This window comes from Ciconia boyciana, chromosome 10 (genome assembly GCF_034638445.1).
Source record: "Ciconia boyciana chromosome 10, ASM3463844v1, whole genome shotgun sequence".
Classification (NCBI taxonomy): domain Eukaryota; kingdom Metazoa; phylum Chordata; class Aves; order Ciconiiformes; family Ciconiidae; genus Ciconia; species Ciconia boyciana.
Genome location: NC_132943.1, coordinates 11,529,204 through 11,554,874, shown reverse-complemented (window position 1 = coordinate 11,554,874; position 25,671 = coordinate 11,529,204). Strand labels below are relative to the sequence as shown.

General features: G+C 50.4%; 1 protein-coding gene across 1 annotated transcript in view; it reads left to right on the top strand.

The window, feature by feature from the left end:
- Positions 1-25,671, top strand: part of LOC140657340 (TGF-beta receptor type-2-like) — a 34,373-nt gene that overhangs the window by 7,867 nt on the left and 835 nt on the right. Inside the window, exons 2-6 of the mRNA XM_072874220.1 lie at positions 11,677-11,827; positions 15,846-16,048; positions 19,148-19,956; positions 20,073-20,214; positions 21,470-21,597. Of these exons, the coding sequence (XP_072730321.1) occupies positions 11,677-11,827; positions 15,846-16,048; positions 19,148-19,956; positions 20,073-20,214; positions 21,470-21,597 (1,433 nt within the window). The remainder of the gene's footprint in view (positions 1-11,676; positions 11,828-15,845; positions 16,049-19,147; positions 19,957-20,072; positions 20,215-21,469; positions 21,598-25,671) is intronic.

The window sequence follows — 25,671 nt, the reverse complement described above, 5'->3', positions numbered from 1 at the left end:
ATTCTGCCACTTCTTTGGCAGAAGAACATTGCTCAGCAATGTTCAGACCGCAGCGTGTTTCAGGAGGTATCCTGGGGCAGGATGCTGAGTTGACAAGGCAATGAGCTACTGCAAAATGATGAGATCTCAGAGCGGGAGATGGTGAACAGAGAACTTTCCCCTCTTCGTCTGTTCCTCCATGCTGGAGGAGCAGCTTCATCCCATGCACCTTGTGCCCTCCAGCCGCCGAGGCTCCCTGGAGCCGTGCTGCAGCTCTGCCGAGGGGCCGGGACTTGCGGGAACCCTCTCCTTCTCCTGCAAGAGTGATCTCTGGAGAGGCATCGCGCAGACACGCAAGCTCCTGTTACTTTCATGTGAGGAGAAAAAGCACTTCAGGCCCTGTCAACAGGACTCTTGATCCCATTCCTGCAAAAATTCCTTTCCAAAAACCTGCTCCCTCTGCTCTCCTGCCATAGCTCTCTTCTGCTTTAGAAAAATGGAAAATATTCAAGTTGAATTCAACCCTATTGGGCAGTGCTTTTTGGTAGGTTACAACACAAACTCCTTAAAAGACTTTTTTTTAAGAGATCAAGAAAGAAATGAAAGAGAAGAACACACCATCTATGTACATGCTAAATGTGGGATGCTTTAGGAAAAGCGAGAAAGTTCTTAGCACCTGTAATCCAGGCTAGCCGCAAGTTCAAGTTCCCTCTGACAGCACAAATTACTTAATTACTGTTAGATCTGGTCTAAATGAGGGCAAAACTCAACTCTACGTAATAATTTTAACAGACATAAAGAACAGGCAGTGCTGGAACAACTTGATGACAGCACACTGACGGAGAATTAACAGAGCATCTCTGTCCCGGCAGCTTGTCACACAGTCCCTTGCATGCCTTGCTTCTCCTCAGGAATCAAAATCATACAAACACAAAAAAATACAAACTAGGCAATCACGAAAAGTCCACCCAAGATATGAAGAGCAGCTCCAGTCTAACGTCTCTTTGTGGGCTTATCAAAGTCATTCTAGCAGATGGTAAATCGAACATGTGCCAGGAATTTCAAACACTCCTCAGGAAGTTCATCTAAAGCATCAGTAAACCATTTGCACTTAAAACAGAGCGAACCCTGTTGCCCAAATGTGACCCAGATAATGTTTCCGACATGTTTACCTATTTGGACGATATCCTTAAATTTCACTTCCATCTATTCCCGGAGATCCAGGATTCCTGCAGAGCCTGAAAAATATACATAAAACTGAATTCCAGAGTATAATACGATGATAATAGTAAAAAAACAAAAAAAAACCAAAAAAAACCTGCTGTGCAGTAGTTTTACTTGGATTGTGGTAGTCAAGACAGAGCAACGTCTGCAACTGACTTGCAGCTCACTTGCTTTTGCTGTTATGTTGGTTGCTGCTTCTTTTTCTATGTAGAGAGAGACACTCGTCTCTGCTGGGTCTTCCTGAGAATGAGATGCAGTTAAATAAACCAGATATAGGATACACTGTTGATGGCTTTGGAGAAACAAGACCAAGAAAAACGATGGCAACAGCATTATGGAGTCAGTTGACTCTTACCTTCTGCCATTCAGCTCCCAGACCTGCAAGTGCTGTTAAATCCTCAGCAATTTCTGCAACGACTTGCAACAAGATGAGCTCAAGCCACCCGTGTGTGGCCAGGCTGTGACTCCTTCTCCCAACCAGCGTGGGCGGCGGGAAGAAGGGACTCATTTTTAAGACCAGGATTTAGTCAAAACCGGATCACTGCAAAGCGCTCTTCAAAGGGCTGAAATGTCAGAGCTCTCTGAAAATGTGGCGTGCGAATCCGCATTCATCAGAAGGCACTTTCCACAGGAGACGTGCTAGCTCAGCCCTCTGCAAACCCCACCAGCAGCCTACACACACCACGCCATGGCATACACTAATGCATTGCTTTACCCTGCAAAGCCCCAGATAAGCAGAGGTGCTGGCAGAGCTGCTAAAATTGCTTATGAACATTGTCCTCAGCAGTTTTTACCTCTCCTCAGACTTTGAATAAACTGCTGTGCTTTCCGTCTGCTGGGAGAAATGGCATGTTCCCCTCAGGTGCCGTCTGGGCTGGTGGGATCTGCTGTGGCGGTGGGGCATGGTGTGGTGCTGGTGGAGGTAACCACACGGGACTGGGTGTGTATATGGTTTTTCCTTGGGCTGACCCCCTGCTGTGGGGGATTTTCCCCTCCCAGACCCCAAACTTGTTGTTCAGGCTGCACTGCTGGCTTAGCTTGCTCTCTCAGGGCTTTTCTAACGACACACATGGGTGGGAAGGACAGCAAAAGATATGAATGAGAAAGGAATAGGGGCAATAGGTGCAATGAAAGGGACTTGTTGGCAGCTGAGATCTTGTGTTGCACCTTCAGACAGAGGACAGCTGCGAGCCTTCGTTTGCGTTGTAGCTCCTCACGTTTGACTTTCATAGCCCAGTACTTAACCAGCGGCTGCCGAATGCTTAATGGGATAAGTACAGTTATTACCGGGCAAACTCACAACTGCTTTTGTCTGCCAGGGCAGTTTTTGCCTGGCATGGTGACGGCTCTGGAGGTACCGGCCATAATTACACAGCAAACCGCAAGAGCCAGCACACGCTTGGCACTTAGGGAGTGAAAAAAACCTGTGTTAAGCTGCTGTCCTGTGCGACTCGAGGAACTCCTGCGCTAACCTTCAACCCTGCCTCGGGTCACCTTTTCAATGAGGGCTGTGGGACATCGAGTACTCCTGCAGACCCTGTCCCTGCTCATCTCCTGAGGGGATAAGCGAGCCTCCAGAATGGTGGACAAACCCCTAACTTGTGGGTTCCCTCCTGGTTTTAGGACAAGTTTGCTCCTCTAGTGAGTTGGCACAAGGCTGGGTGCAGCGGTGACACCCATGTGGAGCTGTGAACTTGCCCACCAGCATGGCCTTCGGGGCTGTCCTGTCCTGGGATCCAACCATCGTCTGCCCTTGGGATCACAGCTTGGTGCCTGCCACCTTTATGTTCCAATTGCAGCTCGGCAAGTGGCAAATGCTGTTACATGATCCACCAGCCCAGCCAGGCCTAATTCAGCAATTCAGCTTAACTTGGACTTACCTACTTGCCCGGGTTGAAGCAGTTTCTTGGGTGCCTTAGGGGCTTACTGAAAAATAATGCAAATAACATGCAACTGGGCGTCCCCCAGCCACCAACTTTACTGATGTTTCAGTGAAGGTTAAGTGCATCAGTGAAATGGATTCAGAAATACACACAACATTTTCAGACGTTGCTGAATGTTTCAAAGACACTGAGAAAAACAAACAAATGGTATAGGGCCACTAGGTCTGTGTTTTATCCATTCTGTTTTCCTCCATCCTCAGCTCAATGTCTCAGGGTGCAAACTGGTGTTAATGGGAAGGACGTTGTCCATAACACCAGAAAGAAGAATGCTCCTGAAAGAGCTTGAGTTCAGAGTCTAACAGGGGTATAGTTTTTGCCTCACCTGGTACTTACAGTCCTTCCAAAGATGAGCTAGGGCAGAACATCCTCCCCGTCACATTGGGCCGGGTCCTGCTGGGCTTCGGGACCTCAGGACTGCAGGGCTGGCTTGCTTTGTTTTTTCAAACTTTAATGCCAAACTTTCTTTGGCGAGTAAATTTCACATTTGAAGGAATTCTCCAGCTAAAAGAGAAACAATATGCCAGTGTAACACATTTCAATGAGCAGCAGAAATCCACAAAGATACTTGAAAATAATTAAGTAAAATAAACTTTATCTTAAATATTTCATGCGGAGAGTAAACAGAGAGGATTTGCTTTTAACGCCCTATCGCGTACAACATGCAATTTTTCCATAACTCTTTTCTAATGGGTTGCATGACAGCCTGCATGCAAAGTAGCCGCCTGGAGACGGGGAAGATCCTCCAGGAATTGCTTTGCATGTGGAAATGAATTTCAGTTCAGCCACTTCAGAACATTTTTTTTTGTTTACTTTCCACTGACATGAAATCAGCCGCGATTGCGTCGCATGCGGGATTGGTTAGCCGGTTACATAATGCTTAATAAATCCAAAAGAAATAATATAAAACACATCACCCAGTCTGGGAAGAGTAACAGTATCTCAGCCAGTGTCACTAACCCGCCCGGGCCAGACATCGGCGACGATGCTGGGGGGATGCAGGGCCGTGCTGCTGCGTGATAGATGCGATTAAGAAAAATGCTTGTGGCGTGTTTATAAGCCTTGAAGATAGACAGATTGCCCAGGCAGACTGCATGTAAGGGTAAGGCTATATCAAAAAGCAGAGCTCACACGGGAAGGGCCGCTCACCCCGTCCCGCAGGGCAAGGCAGGCACGTGCTCGCGCACCCAGCTCCAGCTGTATCTGCTGGTCATGTAAGGTATTACTTCACCCTATTAATTTTCCTCTGGGTACTTCATAAAATCGTAACAGCCGTGTAAACGGAAAGAGCAAGATTTGGTGATTAAATTATTTACCATAGATTATTTCCGCAGCGGCGGTGCGGAGGAGAGAGGACGTTGTGCTGAGATGTCAGCACCGGTGGTCCCTGGGGAGCAAGAAGGAAGGGGGACGACCCAGGACGGGGCTGCCAGGCTGAACACAGAACAGTTGTGCTGAATTGCACCCAAAAAATGGGGTGTGCAGGAAGAGTGCAGGTACCTCCGGCTCTGCAGTGCCAGCGCCCCGGCTCTCCCAGGAAAGCTGTCCGACCCACGGCTGCCTCGCCCCAAGCACCCTGCACTGCTTTGCACGGACCAGCTCTTCTCCTCCTTTCCTGCGTTTCCCTGCCTGCTCTGCTCCCCTGCTTTGCTTCTAGTCCCAGGGAGACCTGCTGCCGCTTTCACCCACGCTGTGGTTAAATACCAACAGAGGAAAAGCTGGGGACGGAGGGGTTAATTACTACAGGCTCAGCGCAAGCCAAGTCTGTAAGTGACTCCCTATTGCTATTTCGAAAAGAGGCTGCCTGGAAAGGGAAAGGAAAAAAAAAAAAAAAAAGAGAGAGGTTTACTTTACAACCATCATTATTTCATCTGCAGAGTTTATACAATGGAAAATAAAAGCCAGGGTACACGAAGTCAAATCATTTCTGTTTCATTAATGGTATGGAAATAATTTTGTTTTTATAGGGGAAAAACAAATGTGAACTTGATGTGTGTGTGCGCGCGCGCACATGCAACTCTCTTCATTGCAAAGGGCAGAGCAGTGAAATCCAGAAATAAAAAATGACTCAGAGGCCGTAGGATCTATGACTCAGTTGAGCTGTTGTTTTTAAACACAAGCGAGAGCACAATATGGCAGATAATTGCCCATGCAGCCCTCCTGTCGCAGGCGTCCCCGCCAGCCCAGCCGTCCTGCGGCAGCACGCCTGCTCCTGCCGGCCCGCGCCAGCGGTGGGCACCGGCCAGACCCTGCCCCAGCACCCAGACCTCCGGGACAAACAAGGGCCCAGAGGGACAGAGCGTGGGTTGTCCCAGCAGGAGCAGCTCTGGGGGACAGAAAGTGAAATCTGGGTCAGGAAACTTGAGATCTCCTGGAGGGGAAACATCTTGCTGTGGGTAGAGGAGAAGGGTCCCTGGTGTTACCTAATGTCAGTGCCCCGGGCACGAGCGAGAGGGGATGTCGCAGTGGATGGAGGAGACGAGCGGCTCCAAGGGCAGACGGAGGAGCGTGGGGTCAGGTGCGCTCCCCCTGTCCTCGCCTGCAGGCACAGACATCAGCTGACCAAAATCAAAGAGAAACCGCTCCGGCCAAATCCTCCCCACCGAGCACCGGCCATCCAGCTCGCCCGGACGGTGCCGGCTTTGCCGGGGCATAACCCTGGGGCACCTCTGTATGAAACGTCCCAGCGCCCCAAAAGCAGAGTCATTGCGCCGATGCGTAGACAACTTGCGAAAGGTACCCAAGAAATACCGGAGATTACCAAAGCAGAAGGACGGGCAATATTCTGCGGAGCTCGTCTCTCCCTGGGGTGAAGTTAGATCATGATGTAATTTAAGCATCTGAAAGAGATTGGAGAAGTCTGCTGGTACGATCCATACCCAATTTACTTTGTAATGGGACTAAGCAGTATTTGCTAAACACTTAATTTAAAGGGATATTTTCACAAAGGAAAAATAAGTGGTGGAATAAGTCAGTTACCAGCCTGTTTGAAGAGGGTCCAAGCAAACCAGAAATGTATACTGCATGTCTTTCTGGCACTGGGAAACACTGATGTCTAACGCAATCAAAATCAGTCCCTTTTTATTCACCAGGAAACTTTACTGGCTCATTCCTTGCTCCATACGGTACTCTGCCAAGTACAGTATTTATTATGCAGGACTATGTGGGACCACATACCTGAGGGCAGAGCCTGGTCCTCTGAACTGAATGCAGTGTGAGCACTGCTGGGTTTCCTGTGGGAGCTGGGGGCTTGTGCCTCACAGGGGCAAAAAATGGGATAATAAGTTTCTTGAGCTCCATTTGGTCTGCCCTACCTCTCCTATGAAGATGAAGATACAGTGTTTGTAAAACACACCGATGGAGGACAGCGGCCTGATGCTAAAAAGCTCTTCGGTTCAGCAGCGGAAAGTAGCACCAGATCCCATCACTGGAGACCAGGACTGGGCTGGAGGAAGCCAAGCTCCATCCGAAATAAAAGTACAACAGCTTGAGGTCTAGTTCTGGGGAGATCCTGCAGCACTGCAGGATGCTGCAGCGAGGCTGGGTGCTTTCCAACAGATCGGATCTCGCTCAAGCCGGAGCTGACTGCGGGCAATCTGGGACCTCTGTTACACAGGCCACGCTGGACAATTGCAATGGGGACTACTGACCCTGCATAGGATCTCCTGGAAATCAGGGACATAGGAATTACCCTGACGTAGCCCATCCATGGCACTGATGGTTGCTTCGTGGAGGAGGCAGCTCAGGAATAACCTGCCAACGGAGAACACCAAGGTCCTGGCGTTCTCACATGGGTCAGTGAGAGAACAGAGCCCATCAGCCCTGCTGTTGTTTTTATCTTAAAAACAAGTACTGTATATAATAGGGAAGGAATTTGTTTGTTCTCATAATAATTTTATGAGAGGCTCTGTTATTGTGTAGTTATGTCGTTAGCCATGGACGAAAGCCCAAGGCAAAGCCTAATCCTGAACTCGGTGGCAGACGAAGGACTCGCCACTGAGCCCGGGCTGACCCAAGTGGGAAAGTGGGTCTCAGCACAGGTTGGGTTTCCATCAGGGCACCTACCTGGGGGTTTCCAGGAGCAACACGGCTGCCGGGTTGAGATACAGGTGCTCCCCAGTCCTGCGTTTAAGTGTGCTGCTGGTTAGAGAAAACCACATAGCACGGCAGCTACTCTCCCAGGCCTTATTCTCTCTGAGGGCAAAGCCTGGGGATGACAGGTTGGCTGACCTGCATGGAAGAGATGATGCGGAGAGCTCCCAGAGCTGCTGCAGTAACAGCAAGCTGGGAAGCCCTCTGCAATTGCCAAGTTAGCATCAGCTCCACCCTGGGGTGCTTAAAGATATACAGAAGAGAGAGGGTAGACCTCACTGTAAAGCATTTATGACCTAAAAATGATCGAATTTTCTTTGTCCTTGAAAAATAAAAGCAATTTAAGGGCAAATTGCCCTTAAATTGTGGAAGGTCCCCTTTCACCTTGAGAGGGGGAGAGTGGGAGGGGTGCAAGTGCCTTAGCATCTCACACCAAGCGCTTTTCCTTAAGCCCATCTGGTGTTTAGTTGTCGCAAGACAGCACGCCAGAGACAATATTTGAGAACTAAAACTGTTCATTCTGCCCTGCAGCAAAAATGCACTGCATGCACATGCCATCACTTTGGCTACAAAGCGCCTTCTCCTTCCCTGTAACGAATGCACTGTGCCTTCAGCTCTGTGCATCCCAGGCTTGGTCCTTAGCGATTCACCCTCCTTGGGGATCGCAGCGTGCAGAAAGCTGGAGCCAAAGTTAGGTGGTGGATGACCTACCTGCTATCTGGGGCTGCATTGATAGAGATGAGCTAATTAGAGCCCTATTTATCCCCTATTTATCCCACTGGGTTCTTACAGCTGCAGTCACCGTTGGCAGCTGAGCACCTGGCAAGCAAGCAAAAAGCTCATCTGTTGGGAGCTGACTGCTTCCGTGGCTGCAGTGATGGGACTGGTACAAAATTCTCTTGGAGAGCTGTTTTAGATGACTCTTTTATGGGGGAAGAGGACGGGTTATTGACTATGGTGGTGGTGCTTCAATGGGCCTTGCAGGTGGCCAAGTGGAGAGTGTGGATTCCCTGTGGGCAACAAGAGGCTGGAGGGCTGCCCCGACACACATGAAAAAATATCCCGATGTCCTTGGGTGGTGGTGTCACCCCTGCTGCTCTTGCAGGAGACACTCAGGCACTGGTGTAGTTTTTTCCTTTATTCCTCTACTTGAAAATCAGCTTGTATTCTCTCAGTAACCCCTCTGGGGTCCCAGTTATAGATACCAGAAGACTTGATCCTGTTCTTACGCACAAGAGAACAAGCCTTCCTATTGATAGGAAGCCAAGCTCGCTGTGAGCCCACCTATCGGTGACTTCAAACCATCTTTCCAACTGTCGTTCCACAATAACGACTAACTGTACTATTTATTGGCTCACATCACATCCTTATGGCTTCAATTTATTTTTTGGAAAACTCAACCCACATTTAATTAGTTTATAGTTTGTTCCAAGTTTTGCTTATCCAGCTTTTTTTGTCTTTTTTTTTTTTTTTTTTGAAGTTTGTATTTTGATGTTTAGCATTTGCCTTGGCAACATCTGGAACCCCTTTATGGAAGTGTATTGTTACTTTTACTGCTCGTGCAGCTTTATTAAATCATCCGAGTATTAATATTGAAAGTGTTCATCTGGGTCTAATCAGGGCCAAGATGAGTGATGTGGCAGTTAAATTGTACCTACGAGCTAATGGTTCAAGGACACAAAGTCCTGAAGAAACTTGCAGTGGGCTTTGTGCTCTTCATTTTAGCTTCCTAGGAGAAGAAGGAGGGGGAAAAAGAGATATTCCTGCTCTGACCTTTCTTGCAGAGCAGATAACAGAATCGCAGCCTGAGCTAGTTTAGAACAATTTGTCTCCAAAGAATTTTGTCCAGTTACCGCTATATTTCTGGATCTCGTTTCCATATTTAACTCTTCATCTGCCCTGGCTTCCCTGCTCCGCAGTGCAAACGACTGCCAAGCCAAGATCCCCACCATGCGCGCCAGTACAAAACTGCTGGGGCTGATGTTTTGCTCTGAGACCTCAAGCAAACCCTTGACATAAATAAGTAAATAAGATACCCAGTGGGTATAAATACATAAATAACAAACCCCATTGCTCTTCTGCATCAGTGATATCTACAACCTGGATTTGTCCGTTTGCTTCTCCTCCGCAGGGCTCCCAAATATCCATGGGAAGATGGTGCTGAGCCCGTGGTCCTGCATGAGCATGCTGCGAGCACAGCACAAGCCAGGGCATGGAGGGGTTGAACTGAGGGGGGAGGAAGCACAAATACGGGATTGACACCAGCAGAGCACAGCCCAGGGCGTGGTGGGGCTGGGTTTTGGGGGGAGAAACCAGTTTACCTTCAATTCTCTGTTCCCGCATAATAACACTGATGGAGTTTGTAGAGCGTAGTGGCTGTCGCTGTAGATCAAGAGCCCCACACAAATGCTTTTTTCTCATCCACCCCCAAAACCCTCATCCTCAAGAGGAGTTTTTCCCAGGATCCTGTGAGTCCGGCCCCCGCAGAGCAAGGCGGGGAGGTGAGGGTGGCTCATGCTGGCTGCAAGTGCTTCAAATTCTGGCTGAAGTCATTATTTCGGTAGCTAACCCTTGGATGGATGCAGGGCGTTGGGTCTGTTGAGGTCACCCACAAAATCCCCGGGTGCCTCAGCAGGGCCAGAGCAGCCCCATGGATGGGGGGATGCTGAGCAAGAGGTTGTGGGCAGCATCCTCACCTGCTCAACTGCCAGCCTCCCTGCCGCCTTGCACGACACGATCCCTGCTGAGCTGCATTTTAAGCCTCACATGGGTCATTTAAACCATAAGTTCCTCTTTCCAGCCTTCAGATGCAACAGGCTTCTCTTCTGCAGCCAGGTTTCCCCTCCGCCGTTAACCTTGGCCCTACGTACGAGGCCACAGGAGCTTGTAAATGGTTTATTTCTGTGTGGGAGCTTTCCAGCAGCTCCTTTATGGCCATCTCGTGGAGGGGGGTCTGGGCCAGCAAGGGAAGCGGAGTAGGCATGCAAGATGCTGTCGGAGCTGGCTGCGCACCCCGGATTTGGGAAGCAGAGAAGTTAAAAATCCCTTTTTGCTGTTGGGACAGTATGTGCGTTAAAAAGGAAAGGGACTGTAGGCTCAGCCATTGGCCATGGGCAGGTCACAGGTACGACCATCAAGAACACAGGAGGTCCTGCAGGTTGCCCACAGACCCAGGGTGCCCTTGGGTATGCTCCTATATCAGCAGGGCCTTGCTTGCAGGGGCTGAGGCTTTCCGAGCCACAGTCGTGGATTTTGCAGTTTGTTTCTTGTTTGAACTGACGGCTGGTGATGGAAAACCCCTGTGATGGCTGTGGCAGCACAGTGAGCCACGACTGCTCTTTTCATAGGGGCTGGGAGCACCCAGCGCTGCCGGGCAGCTCGGGGAAGCGGCAGCTGGAGAAGCATGGATGACCCAAACCTTCAAAAAATTAGCTGCTGTAGTTCAGGTTCCTACCTGTACACTCTTGAGTGTATTTACTTAAGTAAAAATTTATAAATATCTATTTCTACATAAGCCACTTAGTGTCTTTCTTAAAAATAAAATTAAAAAAAAGACGTTTAGCAGCCTTAAAACAGGAAGTTTAAATTTAGCTGGGATTTATCCCTTAACCGAGCATAGTTCGTTCACCCTTTGAATAAAAATAGAGATAATTTTATGCCTGTGAGATACACGCAGAGCAGCGCCACATGGGCAGCAGTTATTCCTGCCGCTGGGCCGGATCCGGTGCCCCAGGGCAGGACAGCATCTCATGCTGGGCTGGGGCAGAGCGGGCAGCGGAGCCGGGGCAGGAGCAGCCCTCGTCACGCCAGAGCTCGGGAAGTCTCAGCCCATCGTTTATTGCCGAAAACACAGATGCTGGAGGAGCGGGTGGCAAACACATTCCACAGCTTGGGCTCATTGATCGGGCAGAGGGAGGATGAGGAGACAGTAGGAGAGGAGGGAGCTGCCCCAGCCTGGCCATGCATCCCTCCCCAGCACCTCTCTCCCCCCAGGGAGGGGAATAAATAAAGTCTTCAGGCACACAGGGACCCGGAGATGGCCCTTTTTGGACACTGTGTGCACTCAGAATGAGGGGAGATGCCACTTTGAGCCTAGGTTGTAGAGGAAGAAGTAAACTTCCACTCGATGATAAACGGTACGGGAAACGCGGAGGGAAAACACGGCTCTTTGCAGCTTCCCAGGCTCTGCAAAGCTCTCGTCCGGCAGGACCTGTCTCCGTACAGCAGGCATCCCTCCATCTCCTCTAGGCTTTGGCATAATCTAAACACATTTCACCAAGCAATGGAGCAAAATGAAAGCTATAAACAAATGCATGTAGAAATAGGGACAGTTCAGGCTCCTTCTCCACTGGTTGTGCAAATCGCTGAAAATGGTGGTTATTTTTCCCGACTGCGGGCAAGCATGGCCACGCTCACCCTCCACCACCTCTCTGCCCCACAGCCCGCAGTGCCGGCGCCCGCCGCAGCCTGAAGACCAACCTGTGCAAGTGGTGCGACTCCACGCTGCCGGCCTGTGAGGAGAAGGTGTGCTACAGCAACTGCAACCTCAACTCCTACTGCGAGGACCCCTACGAGATCTGCGTGGCCATATGGTAAGCGGCAATCCCCTCGTCAAGGTGGGATGCGGGGGAAAAAGGGGTTTGCGGGGTGGCACCTCATGGGAACACACATGTATCTACCCCTGCACTTGACTTATCGCCCATTAAAATAATTCAGGACTTTCTCTTCCTCTCCCTTTGACTCCACTATAATCAAAGTTACAATTTGCAGTAAAGAATTATTTGGTCTGCCCTATAATTAGTACCAGTTTATTTTCTAAATAAATTAAGCATTTAAGTGCCCGATACAAAGTGTAGCAAGTTTGCTGCAGGACCTCTAAACACCCATAGACCCCTGAATTTAGCTTTCCAGGCTGAACCCACTGGGCAACACCAGCAGCCCTGACCCCCAAACCCATGATGTCGTCCTGCATCCGGCCGGTGAAACCCTGGTTCACGTGCAGGGGCACAGTCCAGGTCTGTCCCCATCCAGTGCACAGACGTCTGACCTGGTACCGAACTGGGGTTTAACCCGCTGGGTTTAACCCACCTCCTTCCCGTCCCCTGGGAAAAGCCCTTTTCTGCTTCTCCTGGAGATGCCTGGAAGGCAAACACAATCTTGCACTTCAGGCCAAGCATACGCTGCATCGTTTGCCTGGAAGAGTGCCTCCCCCAGCTTTTCTGGTCCCCATGAGCAAAACTAAAAAAAACCATCCATTTGGGTCTGCCCAGAATGATTTTCTCCTCTTTCCCTTTTAATTTGGCTGCCAAAGTGAAAGCCAGCCAAGCACTTATCACTAGGCTTTATCTCAACCTGCTAATTAGCGTGAATGCTGTACGCCCCGCTTTCAGTAGGAGTTTGCCTCAACATAATTGTTGCATTATGGACTTAAAAAAAACCAAAACACAAACCCAACAAGAAACCCAAACAACCAAACAAAATCCACCCCCTGCCCCAAATTCCCCTACACGCACATGGAGAAGCCACCTTAAATCCTGGGTAGGCAATCCAGCATCTTGCTGGGTTTTCCCACTGACAGCCTACATGTACGGGAAAAAGCAAGACCTCCGCAGCATAAATCCCCACGCCAGGAAAGCAATCCCACGGCATGGGATGGGGCTGTACCTCGCACCACGTATCGGATGGGGTGAGGCAGCTGTGGGGTCACAAATAACCTGCGAGCCCCACAGCCTCCTCCCAGCATGTCCCACCTCATCTTAAGATCCATCCAGAGGTTGAGATCCCTACAGGCAGGGCTCACCTCCAAGCCAGCCTCGCTGTCTGTTGCTCACTTGCAAAGGCATATTTGGATCATCTGAACTTGTCCTGCGTGGGTATCACAGTCACAGCCACAGCTTTGGTCCCATGCTCATGAGCAACATGCTCACATCCTCCAGCGTGCCCAGCCTGGGCAGCCCACAGAGGAGGGATCACATCCTCCTGGGACTCTTCAGCTGGAAGCTCCTCTGACAAGTTACCTGGGAACCCCAAGAAAACAGAGGGAGCACTGAGGCCAGGGGACTTTCCATGCCTGTACTAGGAAGAGGATAACAAATTTGGGTTCTTCCCCCTGCTTTTATTTCTGACTTCCCAGTAGACCTCAAAGGCATCATGAAACCTCTCCACACCTTCACCCTCCCGCTTTGCACCGCTAGGTCGGGAAGCAGGGGCTGTCCCTAGAAAAGTTGTTAACGGTTGTAATTTCCTTCAACGCCCCCAGGAGTGGCTGCAACGCTCGCCAGCCGCCCATAACCCGCACGGGGCCGGCCACCTCCTGCCTCTCACCCTCGCCCCGGGGCTGCCCTGCAAACCCGACCGGTGCCGGGTTATCCTGCCTCCTCTGGGAAGGCTCTGGAAACAAGGCTCAAACCCTGCCGCTCTGCTCTTAGCTCTTAATTACCCCCTGGCTCTACAAGGGCAGACGCTAGTTCTCCCCACAGGAGAAGGGCCACATCCAAGGTTACGTTTCCGCCGTGGTGCCGGCAGGGCAGGAGCCGTCCGGCCCTGAGCTGCCCAGCACGTCTTCCCATGCCAGCAGCCTGCGTTAGCTCTGCTCCATCTCTCTGAGGGCAAGAGGCTCCATCGCGACACCAACAGCTGCCTCCTAAGCCCATCTCCAAGCTCCAGCTCCTTTCAGCTGCCACAATCTGCCCCACAAAGGGACATAACCCAGTTCATGCTTGGCCATTCCTAAATCCACCTGGGCACCCCAGTTTTTGAGGATCTCCACTGTTTGCTCCCCAAACCTCTTCCCTCACCCAGCTTAGTAAGCAGCGGGTAGAGATGAAGCCATGGGTCCAACAAGGATGACTCCACCGTGCACCAAAGGAAGGGAGCTGCCACGAGCCGGGACGGCCCCGTGCTGGACCCTCTTGCCGAGCTCCCTCATGTTGAGCCAGCACTGCTCAAATCCCTTGGGAAAGCTGGAATTTTCCAGCAAAACGACTGCCCTCTGCTTGAGGAGCTGGATGACAACCAGAGCCAAACCCATCCTTTTGCTCTACATGTCACACATTTCCACGGCTTTAACAGGAGCCCGATCTAGGTGCTGCTGAGCAAAAAATGTGGCACATCAGAAGGACTTAACCAGGCTACTGAGCATTGGCGGTTAAAAAAGCCCTAAGGACATCAGCACTACGGAGCTAGAGCTAGCGCTACGAGCCACATTTCAGTGAGTAACTGGAGTTTCATGAGTGAGACCTTGGGGTAATAGGCCTTGAAATATCTCACCTGTTCTCACTGCACTTGCTGAACACTTGTGCGCAGTTAAACGCAACATGGGCACTGGGATATTTTGCATCTTCACTCCGGAAAGGGAAAAATCTCTTCTGAAGTCTTCACCCCCCCAGCTCCTGTCTCTCAGCTAGTGGGAGGGATGTCTTGGTCTCCCCTGGCTGATGTTATGACCATCTCTGCCACGGGGGTTGTTACACGGAGCTGAAGAAATACGAAATGATTAAAAACAGGGAAAAAAAAAAAAGCAGGTCTGTCCTTTATTTTTGAAACAAATAACAAATTCTCTAGAAATGCTAAGAAATTACGCTTTTACCTCCCTCTTAATTATCTAAACAGAAATAAGGAGGAGCTAGGGCTTATTTGCCATCACATCCCTGGCTGTGCCAAGCCCCAGCGCTCCTCTGCCCCAGGCCCGGTGAGGACCGGGGCATCACCGGGTGACACAGCAGGTTTCATTCGTAGTCGCTCGGTGTCTGAAGCCGTGGTATAAACGCAGACACAACCCCATGGTCCAGGAGTCGTATCGCCTTCACGTTATAATTTGGCAGCTCCAAAGGTCAAGCTGTTTCTAGAAATAGCCCCGACCAGCGACTGAAGGGCTCTGTTCCCACAGGTCGCCGAGGCGGGAGCAAATGGTTCTGCAAGGACAGGGCACAACAACCAGCAATTAGCCCAGAGCATGCCCAGGGGATGAGATGGCCCTTACGGGCTCCACCTGCACGCATGGGTTGAGAGGAGCAGGAGGGAAGCATGGGCCAAGCGTTGGCTGGCGAGCAGGCGTTTCGGCTCCCACGTCCCCCGCCTTTCTCCTGCACAGGTGAAATTTGGGCAGCGGAGACCCCAGCCCCTCCTGAGGCAGACATGTTATGACTTGTATTGCAGCAGAGGTGACATATGAGGTGGGACCCTCATTTTGGAGGGTTTTCTTAGGACCATACAGCCCCAAAACCTGCTGGCCTAGCAACTGGTGTTGGTAAAGAAGGGATCTTGCCCCAAATCCCATGCAGGGCACTCAGCCTTAGGGTTGGCACTACCTGATCCAAGGCGTGATTATCAACTGGTGAATTATCTACTGGAAACAAGCGGAGTCTCTGGCTCACATCCTACTATTGGCATATGCTAAACATTTCTCTTTTCACCATTTGGAAGAGATAAAGGGCTTTAACAAAGCCCCTCCAAAGCACATATTAGAATTATACCAGAGCTGCTGCAAACAGGTCATTCCCTACACAGCTTAAAACAAATGATCTTAAAACCAAGTTTAAGATGACACGCAGGTGACACGAAGGCTGAGCCGGTAGACTAACGCTTTGTCGATTCATTTGGCACGCGTAGGAGACAGGACAACGAGAGCATCAGGATCAGCACGCTCTGCCACAACCCCCACCGCCCCATCGAAAACCTCATGGTCCCCAACTACAACACCTCGCGCTGCATCATGACCCATCAGCCCAGCGAGGATGGGATCATCTACATCTGTGGCTGCGTGGACGAGCAGGAGTGCAACGATAAACTTATCTTTGAAAACCACACCAATGGTGAGTAGTTTTGTTAATGTTATGGAAGGGGGAGAAGCACGCAGCGCTAATGACAAATAACTTGTATTTCCAATAGAGTAGGAGATGCAATGCCAGAAAGAGCTCTTTCAGCATCTTCTTCGACCTCGCTATGTAAAAGCTAGGTAAAATTTGTACCCCATTACTGAGCCCAGTATTTTGTCTGTGGCTAAACCATCCCTCCCAGAAATGCCTCCAGCCTTGGTCTGGAAACATCAGGCGATGGAAAATCTACTGTATCTCTCGGTAGGCTGTGCCCTCCAGCACAGGGCGAATCAACTGGGGAACCCAGAAGCTGATGTAACCCAGCGTGAGTCAACGCTCTGAAAGCTCTAAATAAATCGCGCCGGAGCAAATCCTGCCCCGGCACACCCACAGGAACCGCTGGCGTCCGCCATGGCTGCAACCCAAAAAGGTGGTGGTGCCGGGGCGTGGGGCTCAGCCCGCAGCAGTGCCTCCCTGCCGCTCTCCTGGGGATTTCTGCAGCGGCGTTTCCCCCGGGCAGGGACGGCCAGAGCCGCCCCGGTGCTGTACACATACGTGAGCGTGGCTTGGCATGCCTGTAGATGCTTCTGCAGATGGCGGGAGATCCAACAGGAGCTGTAAATCCACAGGAGGGAAAACTAAGAGGCAGCTCGTTTTTGTACCTCAGGAGGGTCGTATACTTTGGAAACGCTTCCAGCTAGATCCCAAGACTTTGGGGGCTTGCCCAAACCTCCCTAACTCTAAACGGACCAGGTTTATCCAAGTGCCCATCAAGAATCTGACCCGTAAACAAAAGCAAAGTGAAACCCCCTCCGATTTTCCGTAATTACAGAGCAACGAAATGCTGAAAATGAGCCTAAGCATAACCTGCAAGTCAGCGGCATAACTTCTCCTGCAACGCATGGAAAAAATAAAAAAAATCACATAAAATGCAAATTCTCAGAACAAACAAGCCACTTTTAATGAATGCAAATGAAGCTAAATTTGGCAGCTCTTTGCTGCTTCCCAAGCCAAACCTAACAGGTACACACACTTCTAGGGAGAGATAGTCAAATTCCAAAGCTGATGCTGGGATATGTAATTTCACACAAAAATGACAACTGGCTCATTGGAAATGCCGCCCCCACCAAAGGCTTCCACAAACAGCCTCCTCCTGCCAGCCGGCACGTAAAGTGCTGGAACTCGGACTGAGAGCAGTGCGGGCCTTAAACAATTATCTCCTCTTTGATTTGGTTTGTGGGACCAGCTTGGCAAGCCCCAGAGCCAGAGACCCCGTTGTTTACATCCTTTTCTTCGGCTTTAAGTGACCATTTGCATTTTAAATATTAACTTATGGTCATCTGCAATGGTATAGACAACTGCTGAGCAGATAAATACCTAATACAGATGATCACTTCTCTGGTGGCTGAAGCAGGCAGATTTTTTTCCCATTTCTTGATTTCTTAAGCCCTGCTTTCAGGTCGGGGCTGTTGGGTGGCATTACCCTAGCACTGGGGCTGCAGGGGAGCCCATCAGAGCTCAGAGACCACCCTAATGAACACACGGAGGCATAATTTCCTCAAGTTGTGCAAGCAGGATCCCAGTGGACACCTTGGGAAGATGGTGGGTAGGGTTGAGCATGCAGAGTCCTCTCCACCCCTGTGCCGGCTGAGCCTGGCCCCGGGGTCCATGTCCCCTCATTGGGGATGGAAAGACCCACGCAGCGATGCTCAACAAGGCGTGGGTTTACAGACCCGCGGTTATCACCAGAGCAGCTCCATTTGCTCTCCGTGGAAGGGGTCTACACCACGCTGCAACCCTTCCATTTGATATGGGGGCTTGCGTCAGGAAGGGACATCCTCACGAAGGAATTTGCTGAAGTTGTGTTAACTTCCCCTTTTCAGGACTTGTGCATGCAGCTCCCTTAAAAATATCTTCTCTTTCTTCAGAGTTTCAAAGACGGGATCTTAAGCATCGGTTAAATCCATTAAAGCAGTAGGTGATATCCAGGCCTAACGCTTTCCAAAATAAACATATTCCTGAGTTAGTTATTGATTTATATCAGTTTAGGTTGATCTTGTGGTTTGAACCTGATGCCTATTTTAGAAACGCTTTCACGGCCTTGCAGAAATTAGCTGCAGCACATTTTTTTGAAATTTGCCAAGGAAAATAGCTAAACGCTCTGTTTTTCCAGAACCTGAATTATGATCTGCACACACTGAGGTCAAGCAGCGAGAGTTTTGCTTATGGAATGATTCTTATCCCTCTTCCCCTGGGTTATTATACTTGGCAGAAAAACCTCTGAGTAAGATTTTACTTGAATATCTCTACTGAAGTCAGCATGTTTATTCCAGGAATCACGAACATCAAAGCATCAGACAATTATATGTTGTGCGAGGGTTAGGGCTTTTTGTGCGCTCCCCCCCCGATGATCTGAAGGCTGACAAGGGTTTAAAAGAAATAAAACAAAAGCAGCCATGCCTGCTCGGTTGACGGGGGTCAGCATTGTAACGCAGCGAGGAAGGAGATGCCAGCACTGGCAGACAGCACTGAAACGGTGCTCCTTTACGCTAATTATTGTGCGAAGCATCCCGGTGCTCCCCTGGGCTCGGTGGTCCTGCACGCTGCCCAGCCTGCCCTGGCATCGCTCCTGGCCCTCTGCACCGCAGGGGTCCAGCGAAGTCCCAGCCCCAAACCCCCTCAGAGATTTGCTCTGTTCGAGCCTTGCCTCAGCTATATCCCTGTTATTTCCACCCTGGCTCCCCTCGCCGTGAGCGCAAACGGCACTTGGGAGCTGCCGAAGGGAAGCCGAGCCATTTTGGTGGCAGCGGTGGGGTCTCACGCGCCGCACCGGCCGGCTGAATTAACACAGGCTGGCACCCTGAACCCTCACTTGATAAACGGAAATAAATTTGAGACCTAAACTAAGCAGCTCCATTAATAATTGCCTACATCTGGGTTCTTTGCCGGGATGGGGTTTGCGCGCAGCGTGCATTGCGGCCCCGCAAAGGGCTGCGCTTCATTAACGGCTTCACATATTTTCCTCCTCCGCGTGATGAAAACGAGCTGTTGCAGACCCACGGCGGCAGCGCCCTCACTTTGCTTTCCTCCCCGCAGGCTACTCCATGCTGCAGAGCAAAGAGGTGATCCCGGTGGCCGCCATCAGCCTCCTGCCACCGCTGCTGGTGGCGGTGATGATCACGGTGACATTTTACCTCTGCCGCACGCAGAAGCGGCGCAAGAGAGCCAAGGCGTGGGGCGGGAAGACGGGGCAGCCCCCGGCGCTGCCGGAGCCGGGGAGGTCCGCTGAGCGCGAGGAGAAGCTGTCCGTGCTGATGGACGAGAGCCCGGCCGGCACCAGCCCCACCTGCACCAGCAGCCGCCCCACCGAGCTGCTCCCCATCGAGCTGGACGAGATGGTGGGCAAAGGGCAGTTCGCGGAGGTGTGGAGGGCCAAGCTGAGCCACAGCCGCTCGGGGCAGTACGAGACGGTGGCCGTGAAGATCTTCCCCTGCGAGGAGTACTCCTCCTGGAAGAACGAGAGCCAGATCTTCACCGACGCCAGCCTCAAGCATGACAGCGTCCTGCGGTTCCTCACCGCTGAGGACCGGGGCGCGGGGCCCCGCCGAGAGTATTGGCTCATCACCGCCTACCACAGCCGGGGCAACCTCAAGGACTACCTCTCCCGCCACATCCTGAGCTGGATGGACCTGCAGAAGATGGCGGGCTCCCTGGTGAGCGGGGTGGCCCACCTCCACAGCGACTACACCGCCTGCGGCAGGCCGAAAATCCCCATCGCCCACCGGGACATCAAAAGCACCAACGTCCTAGTGAAGAACGAGCAGGAGTGCGTGCTCTGCGACTTCGGCATCGCCATACGCCTCGACCCTTCCCTGACGGTGGACGACTTTGCCAACAGCGGGCAGGCAAGTATGACCCACCGGCTCTCCCCGGAGGGGACCCTTTGCAAGCCACCCTGGGTCACCCCACGGCCGAAGTCCTCACCCACCACTGCTAATGCCTCTCTCCTCTTTGCGGGCAGGTGGGCACTGCCAGGTACATGGCCCCAGAGGTCCTGGAGTCCAGGGTGAACCTGGAAGACCTGGAGTCTTTCAAGCAGATGGACGTCTACTCCATGGCTCTCGTTTTGTGGGAAATGGCCTCCAGATGTGAAGTGGTAGGAGGTAGGAGCATCACACCAGGGTTGCCACACGCCTTTTTGCTCCCTTCGTCCCTGTACAGGAACGTGGCTCACTCCCACATCCCCACCGATGGTGTGGGACCTGATTTGGGGTGGCTCGGGTCTCTGCAGGGCTGCTAAGAGCTGGCGGCAGATCCTCCCCCATGGCTGCCTGCCCTGTGTGCCGCGTCTCGAGGGGGCCGGCTCGGTGGCTGAGGAGCAGGACAGGACCCCAGGGGTCATCTGGTGCAGCCCCCGCTCAAAGCCGGCCAGCCACCAAGTCCCATCCAAGTCAGCGCTGGCGATGCAAAGCAAACCGAGCAGGAAGAGCCGAAGCTGCCTCCCCCTCCCTGGCCACAAGCACTTTTTTTCAGACAACACCAGAGAGTTTATGTTGCAATGGGGACTCGCAAACTCCAGCCTCTGACAGAGCCACATCCCCCCTCACTTCCCAGAGCCACATCCTGGCATCCGAAATCGCGTGTGGCAAAACATTTAATTAACTGCCCTGCTGTTAGCCCCTGCCTGCCCTTCTGCCTGCTCCCCTCTCTTCCCTTTTTAGCTCTCTCCAGTTCCTTCCCTGTCCCACTTACTTGCAATACAAGCCCATGGAGCTGCAAGAAGTTCCAACCCTCAGCAAGAAAGCTGCCCCAACTGCCCCACGCACCCCACACTCAGCGGCAGGAGAGCCTTGCCTGGCTCAGATGCCCTGTGCATCCTTTGCTCCCGAGCCAGCGTCCCGGCCATCCTTCCCCACTTGTATCTTACCTGCATTTGCGTCCTGGCAGGAGCTGGCAGAAACCAGGGTGGCCTCTCACCTCCGCAACAGGGAGTCTCTCCTTGGCCTCCCACGACACGGGGTTGCTTTTCCGGAAGGGCCATTTCTCCTCTAACCTGATCCCTGCCCGCAGCAGGAATCTGGATGCCGGTACCGTAGTCACCTCTCCCATCTTTCACCGGCACAACACATTTTACCTGCTCAAAATATCTCACCCAAAGACAGACCAAGTCCTTTGCAGTGCATCTCTTGGGTTCAGGAAGGTGGTCAGATGGTTCCTCGGCCCTCTCTCTCTCTGAAAACAACCTCTACATGAAAACCCAGCAATGACGTTTCTGTGTTCAAATTCTAAATTGCTTCCAGATCCATTTATTTTTGCAGACCGATAAAAACAAATTTATTCTCATCCAGTGGACCATACCAAAGCAAAGCAGTGAATGCATGAAAAACATATTGTAATGCTGCTGTTGCTTCCTTGCAGAGGTAAAGAATTATGAGCTGCCTTTTGGGTCAAAAGTCCAGGAGCAGCCCTGTGTGGATACCATGAGGGACATCGTGCTGCATGGCAGAGGACGACCCGAGATCCCGAGCAGCTGGCTGGTACATCAGGTAACCTGGGAGTAACTGATTCAGAAAACAGCAACCCACATTGTCCCACCTCACTAACCTACCTGAAAAATTATTGAAGCTGTAATCAAAGCAAAAGTGGGCAGAACTCCTGGGCCCTATGTCCAGCTCCTTGGCTGGCTGAGCCCACATAAGCCCCACTAGACCCATTTCCCTGGGGTATAAAAGCCACCAGCCAGGGGTACAGCAAAATTTATTGATCAATAGCCATGATATCAGGAAGCGTTATGAATGCCAAGTGATGGCATTTGGTTATCTTGCAGATAACAGCAAAATGGAACATTTTAGTGCAAGCTATTCTCATGAAGCAGTCAGTTATTTGAGCCTACCCCGTTTCTCCCATGACCACCATATCCAGAAATCTCTAGCTCAGGCAACACACAGTCCCTGGCACACAGCCATCTCACAGCAGGGACAGAGGGGAGGAAGGGGCATCCAGCCTCCTGCCCACATGGTTGTGGAGGTTTCAAGCTCAAAATTACCTCTAACATGAGAGGTCAGGACTTGGCATGCGAGAAGAAGGACTCCTGCAAGGAAAGCCAAAATACAAACCATTTCCTTCAAGTGAAACCATCGGGAAACACACATGAAACTGAGAGCAGGGAACCTGCTAGGCTCAAGTCTTGCCAACAGAAAGTCTTTCACCAGCCTTCAGCTCAGAGGGTCTGAAAGCACAGCGTTTCAGCACAGAAAACATAACCCAGCACTTTAGAACAGAAATACTTCAGCAATGATGAGATGTGCTCTGTTGAAACCATCCCCAAGCACACCCAGACCAACCAGCTCCAGAACACAGCTACCTCCTGGCCCTGATATGGTCTTCTCTCCCCCAGGTCCAGTACTTTCTTTAATGCACTGAGGACACAAGGGGTAACAGGCACGCTGACTGAGATTTTCAAATTTTGCCTGACTTTGGTACTTCTTAAATTTCACACGTCTTGTGGAAAAACACCATCCGCTGATCAACAATTCAGTTCATCTGAAAAACAAGCTGAAACATGGAGCCCGCTGGCTCACAGAGCCTCGCAGTGTTCAGTGCATCATTTTGCAGTATCCACCCATAAAACACGCTGCTATGCTCCCACTCTGCCTGGATGGTATATAAAGCCAGGCTTTTCAAGAGGAAAGATACAACTTCATGATCTTAGAAGGCTATGCGTTCCCTACAATATCTCCTCTCAAAACCATGTTTGTCCAAAGACTCACAACCGACCTGACTGACCAAAGCTGCAAACAGCATCAAATGAATCTGTGGTTTCTGCTGGACCATCAGTGAGTTTATCAGTCGTCGAGTCCATTTCTGAAGTTCACCCAGCCTTTTTCCTTGATGAAGGCAAATACTGGAACTTCAATCAGCACTGCCACATATTTGAAGCCTTTGAGTATTCATCACAGACATTCACTTCCCAGCGTCTCTGATAAACTTTGAAACCACAGGAAAAATATAGGGAGGCTTGGGCTGTCAAAAATCACACTCTGATAGAGCCTGACCATAACTGCGCTGTTTGCTGAGCTGAAGAAGGGCTGACTGCAATCACCTCTGTGAAATAATGTTGCTGTAGTTGGGCTGGTCTAGCGCATAAACAGAGCAAGGCTTATAGGTAGTAACTTTTATTAGACCACCTGATAGTCACTGGGGAAGAGGAACAGAAAAGCCACGTTGTGTTCCTGAAAGTTTGCCTCCGACTAATCTTAGCTGATCTAATAAACGCCTCCTTACAAGCCTGGCTTTACACGATTTTCCGGGCATTTTCCAACCGGCCTGCCCAGGACGCAGCACAGGGCAGCACCATCTGCTGGGAAGCAGCTGAAAGCCACCAGCTTGTGCCACTCCTGGGGTCAACGGCTTCCTGCAGGAGGAAGCGTTGGGTGACACCAAGAAAGGGTGACAAATTGCTCACCTGAACAGGAAGCACCCACAGATGTTCCCACCAACGAAAGTAAGTCCGATGCAGAGCTCCAAATGCTATTCCACGTTTCAACCATCAGGATCACTCTCTGTCAAGGGAGGACCTACATTGTTGGCCACGGTTTAAGATTTTCAGCAGCCATAAGCATTAATTTCCCTTGACAGAGCTGACTCACCCAGCGTGCTGCCCATCAGCAGCTCCAGGGCAACTGTTTGCAAGGCTGCACAATAAAGCCCATGGAAGAAATGTATCCCCAAAATTTTGCAGATAACTTATGTCGTGGTTTAGCACCAGTCGGCAACTAAGCACCACGCAGCCACTCGCTCATCCTCTCCCCTCCCGGTGGGATGGGGGAGAGAATCTGAAAAGCACAAGTAAGAAAACTCAAGGGCTGAAAATAAGAACAGTTTAATAATAATAATAATAAATTGTAATGAAAAGGAAAATAACAAGACACAGAGAGGAACAAAACCCAGGGAAAAACAAAAAAACCCAAGTGATACAACTGCTCAGCACCCGCCTACCAACGCCCAGCCCGTCCCCGAGCAGGGATCGCTGCTCCCCGGCCAGCTCCCCCCCGTTTCTATACTGAGCATGACACCATATGGTATGGAATAGCCCTTTGGCCAGTTTGGCTGTGCCCCCTCCCAGCTTCTGGTGCCCCTGGCAGAGCATGGGAAGCTGAAAAGTCCTTGACCAGTGGAAGCACTGCCCAGCAACAACTGAAACATCAGTGTGTTATCAACATTATTCTCATCCTAAATCCAAAACAGCACTATACCAGCTACTAGAAAGAAAATTAACTCTATCCCAGCCGAAACCAGGACACTTACAAACACCTGAAGCCCATGCTTCTACCTTGCTTCACACCTCGCTTTACACCCCACCACATTTAAAAAAAAAAAAGTCGTTATTTAGACTGGGTAAATTCCTGGATCTGGTTCATGGAGCAGCTGAACAGACTGTTGTACTGGCACAACCCAAGGGCTGCTGCAGGACAGGAAGGAGTAGTGGGAGCTTAAGTCAATATTGCCACTAAAAATATACTTGTAAAACCTAGCATCCTTTGGAAATCAGAGATATCAAATATAAAACCCAAACTAAATCCATTTTGTAAGCGTAACAAGATGTTCCAGTTGTACCATTCAAAAGAGCATCACTGCTACTTACAAGGCAAACTGCAAATAAATGTCATTATTTCAGGGCAAAATAATCACAGAAAATCTAATGACTAAACCGTGTGGCAGCGCCATGCTCTGTTTGAGAAAAGGCTTATTTTAAAAGCTTCAGCTAAGCTAGCTCATTTTTGCATGTTAATCAATTATCCTCAAATCCTTTCAACTAAGCTAATAAGTGAGCGACGTAAGAGGTACTGAAATGCACCATCTGTCAGTTTTGCTGCGCGATCCTGTTCTCTCTAATCTAGGTCCATTATGGAAGATTTAGTACGATGGACCTTAGCGGAGAGCAGCAAGTTCAGAGAAAGGTGCAGAAGGACAGATGACACTGATGGTACATCTCTGTAGGACTGGCATTTTCCTCTTGTGTTGGTCCATGTGAGACTTTTGGGTTCTCTGAATTGCAAATTAAGAAATACACAAAAACCACTGAAAAACATGAAGCTTTATTTAGAATAATGATTTTTCCACAGTGTTGCAACCTTGGCTGACAAAGATGCAAAAAGCAATAGCACATCATAGAAATTATATAGGTAAAGGAAGGTTCAACATAGCTTCTGGTGCTAGCTGTGTTACTACCTTGAGTGGGAAAAATACCAGCTGAATACTGCCATTTTGTTTCTAAGCCCAAAATATTGGAACTCTTTTCAGAACACTACAAAATTGGAAAAAAAATATATTACTGGGAAACATAACCATTGTAACTGAGAGGAACTGAATGTGTTCTGGAGCACAGTGAGAAGTACCTAATCCCACCTAAAGCAAGACACTATTTTGTGGTGAGAAAACAAAGTTCAGCTGCATGCTGCAATGACTATTTGGCACGGTGGACCCTTTCAGAAAGCTGCTAGAACAAGAAGTTATATTTAAGAAGTTTAATTCCAAACTTGCCTTTGAACCCCTCCACCACTCCCCTCCATCCAGATATAACAGCCAGGGCAAGACTGTTGCCCTGAACGGGCAAGACT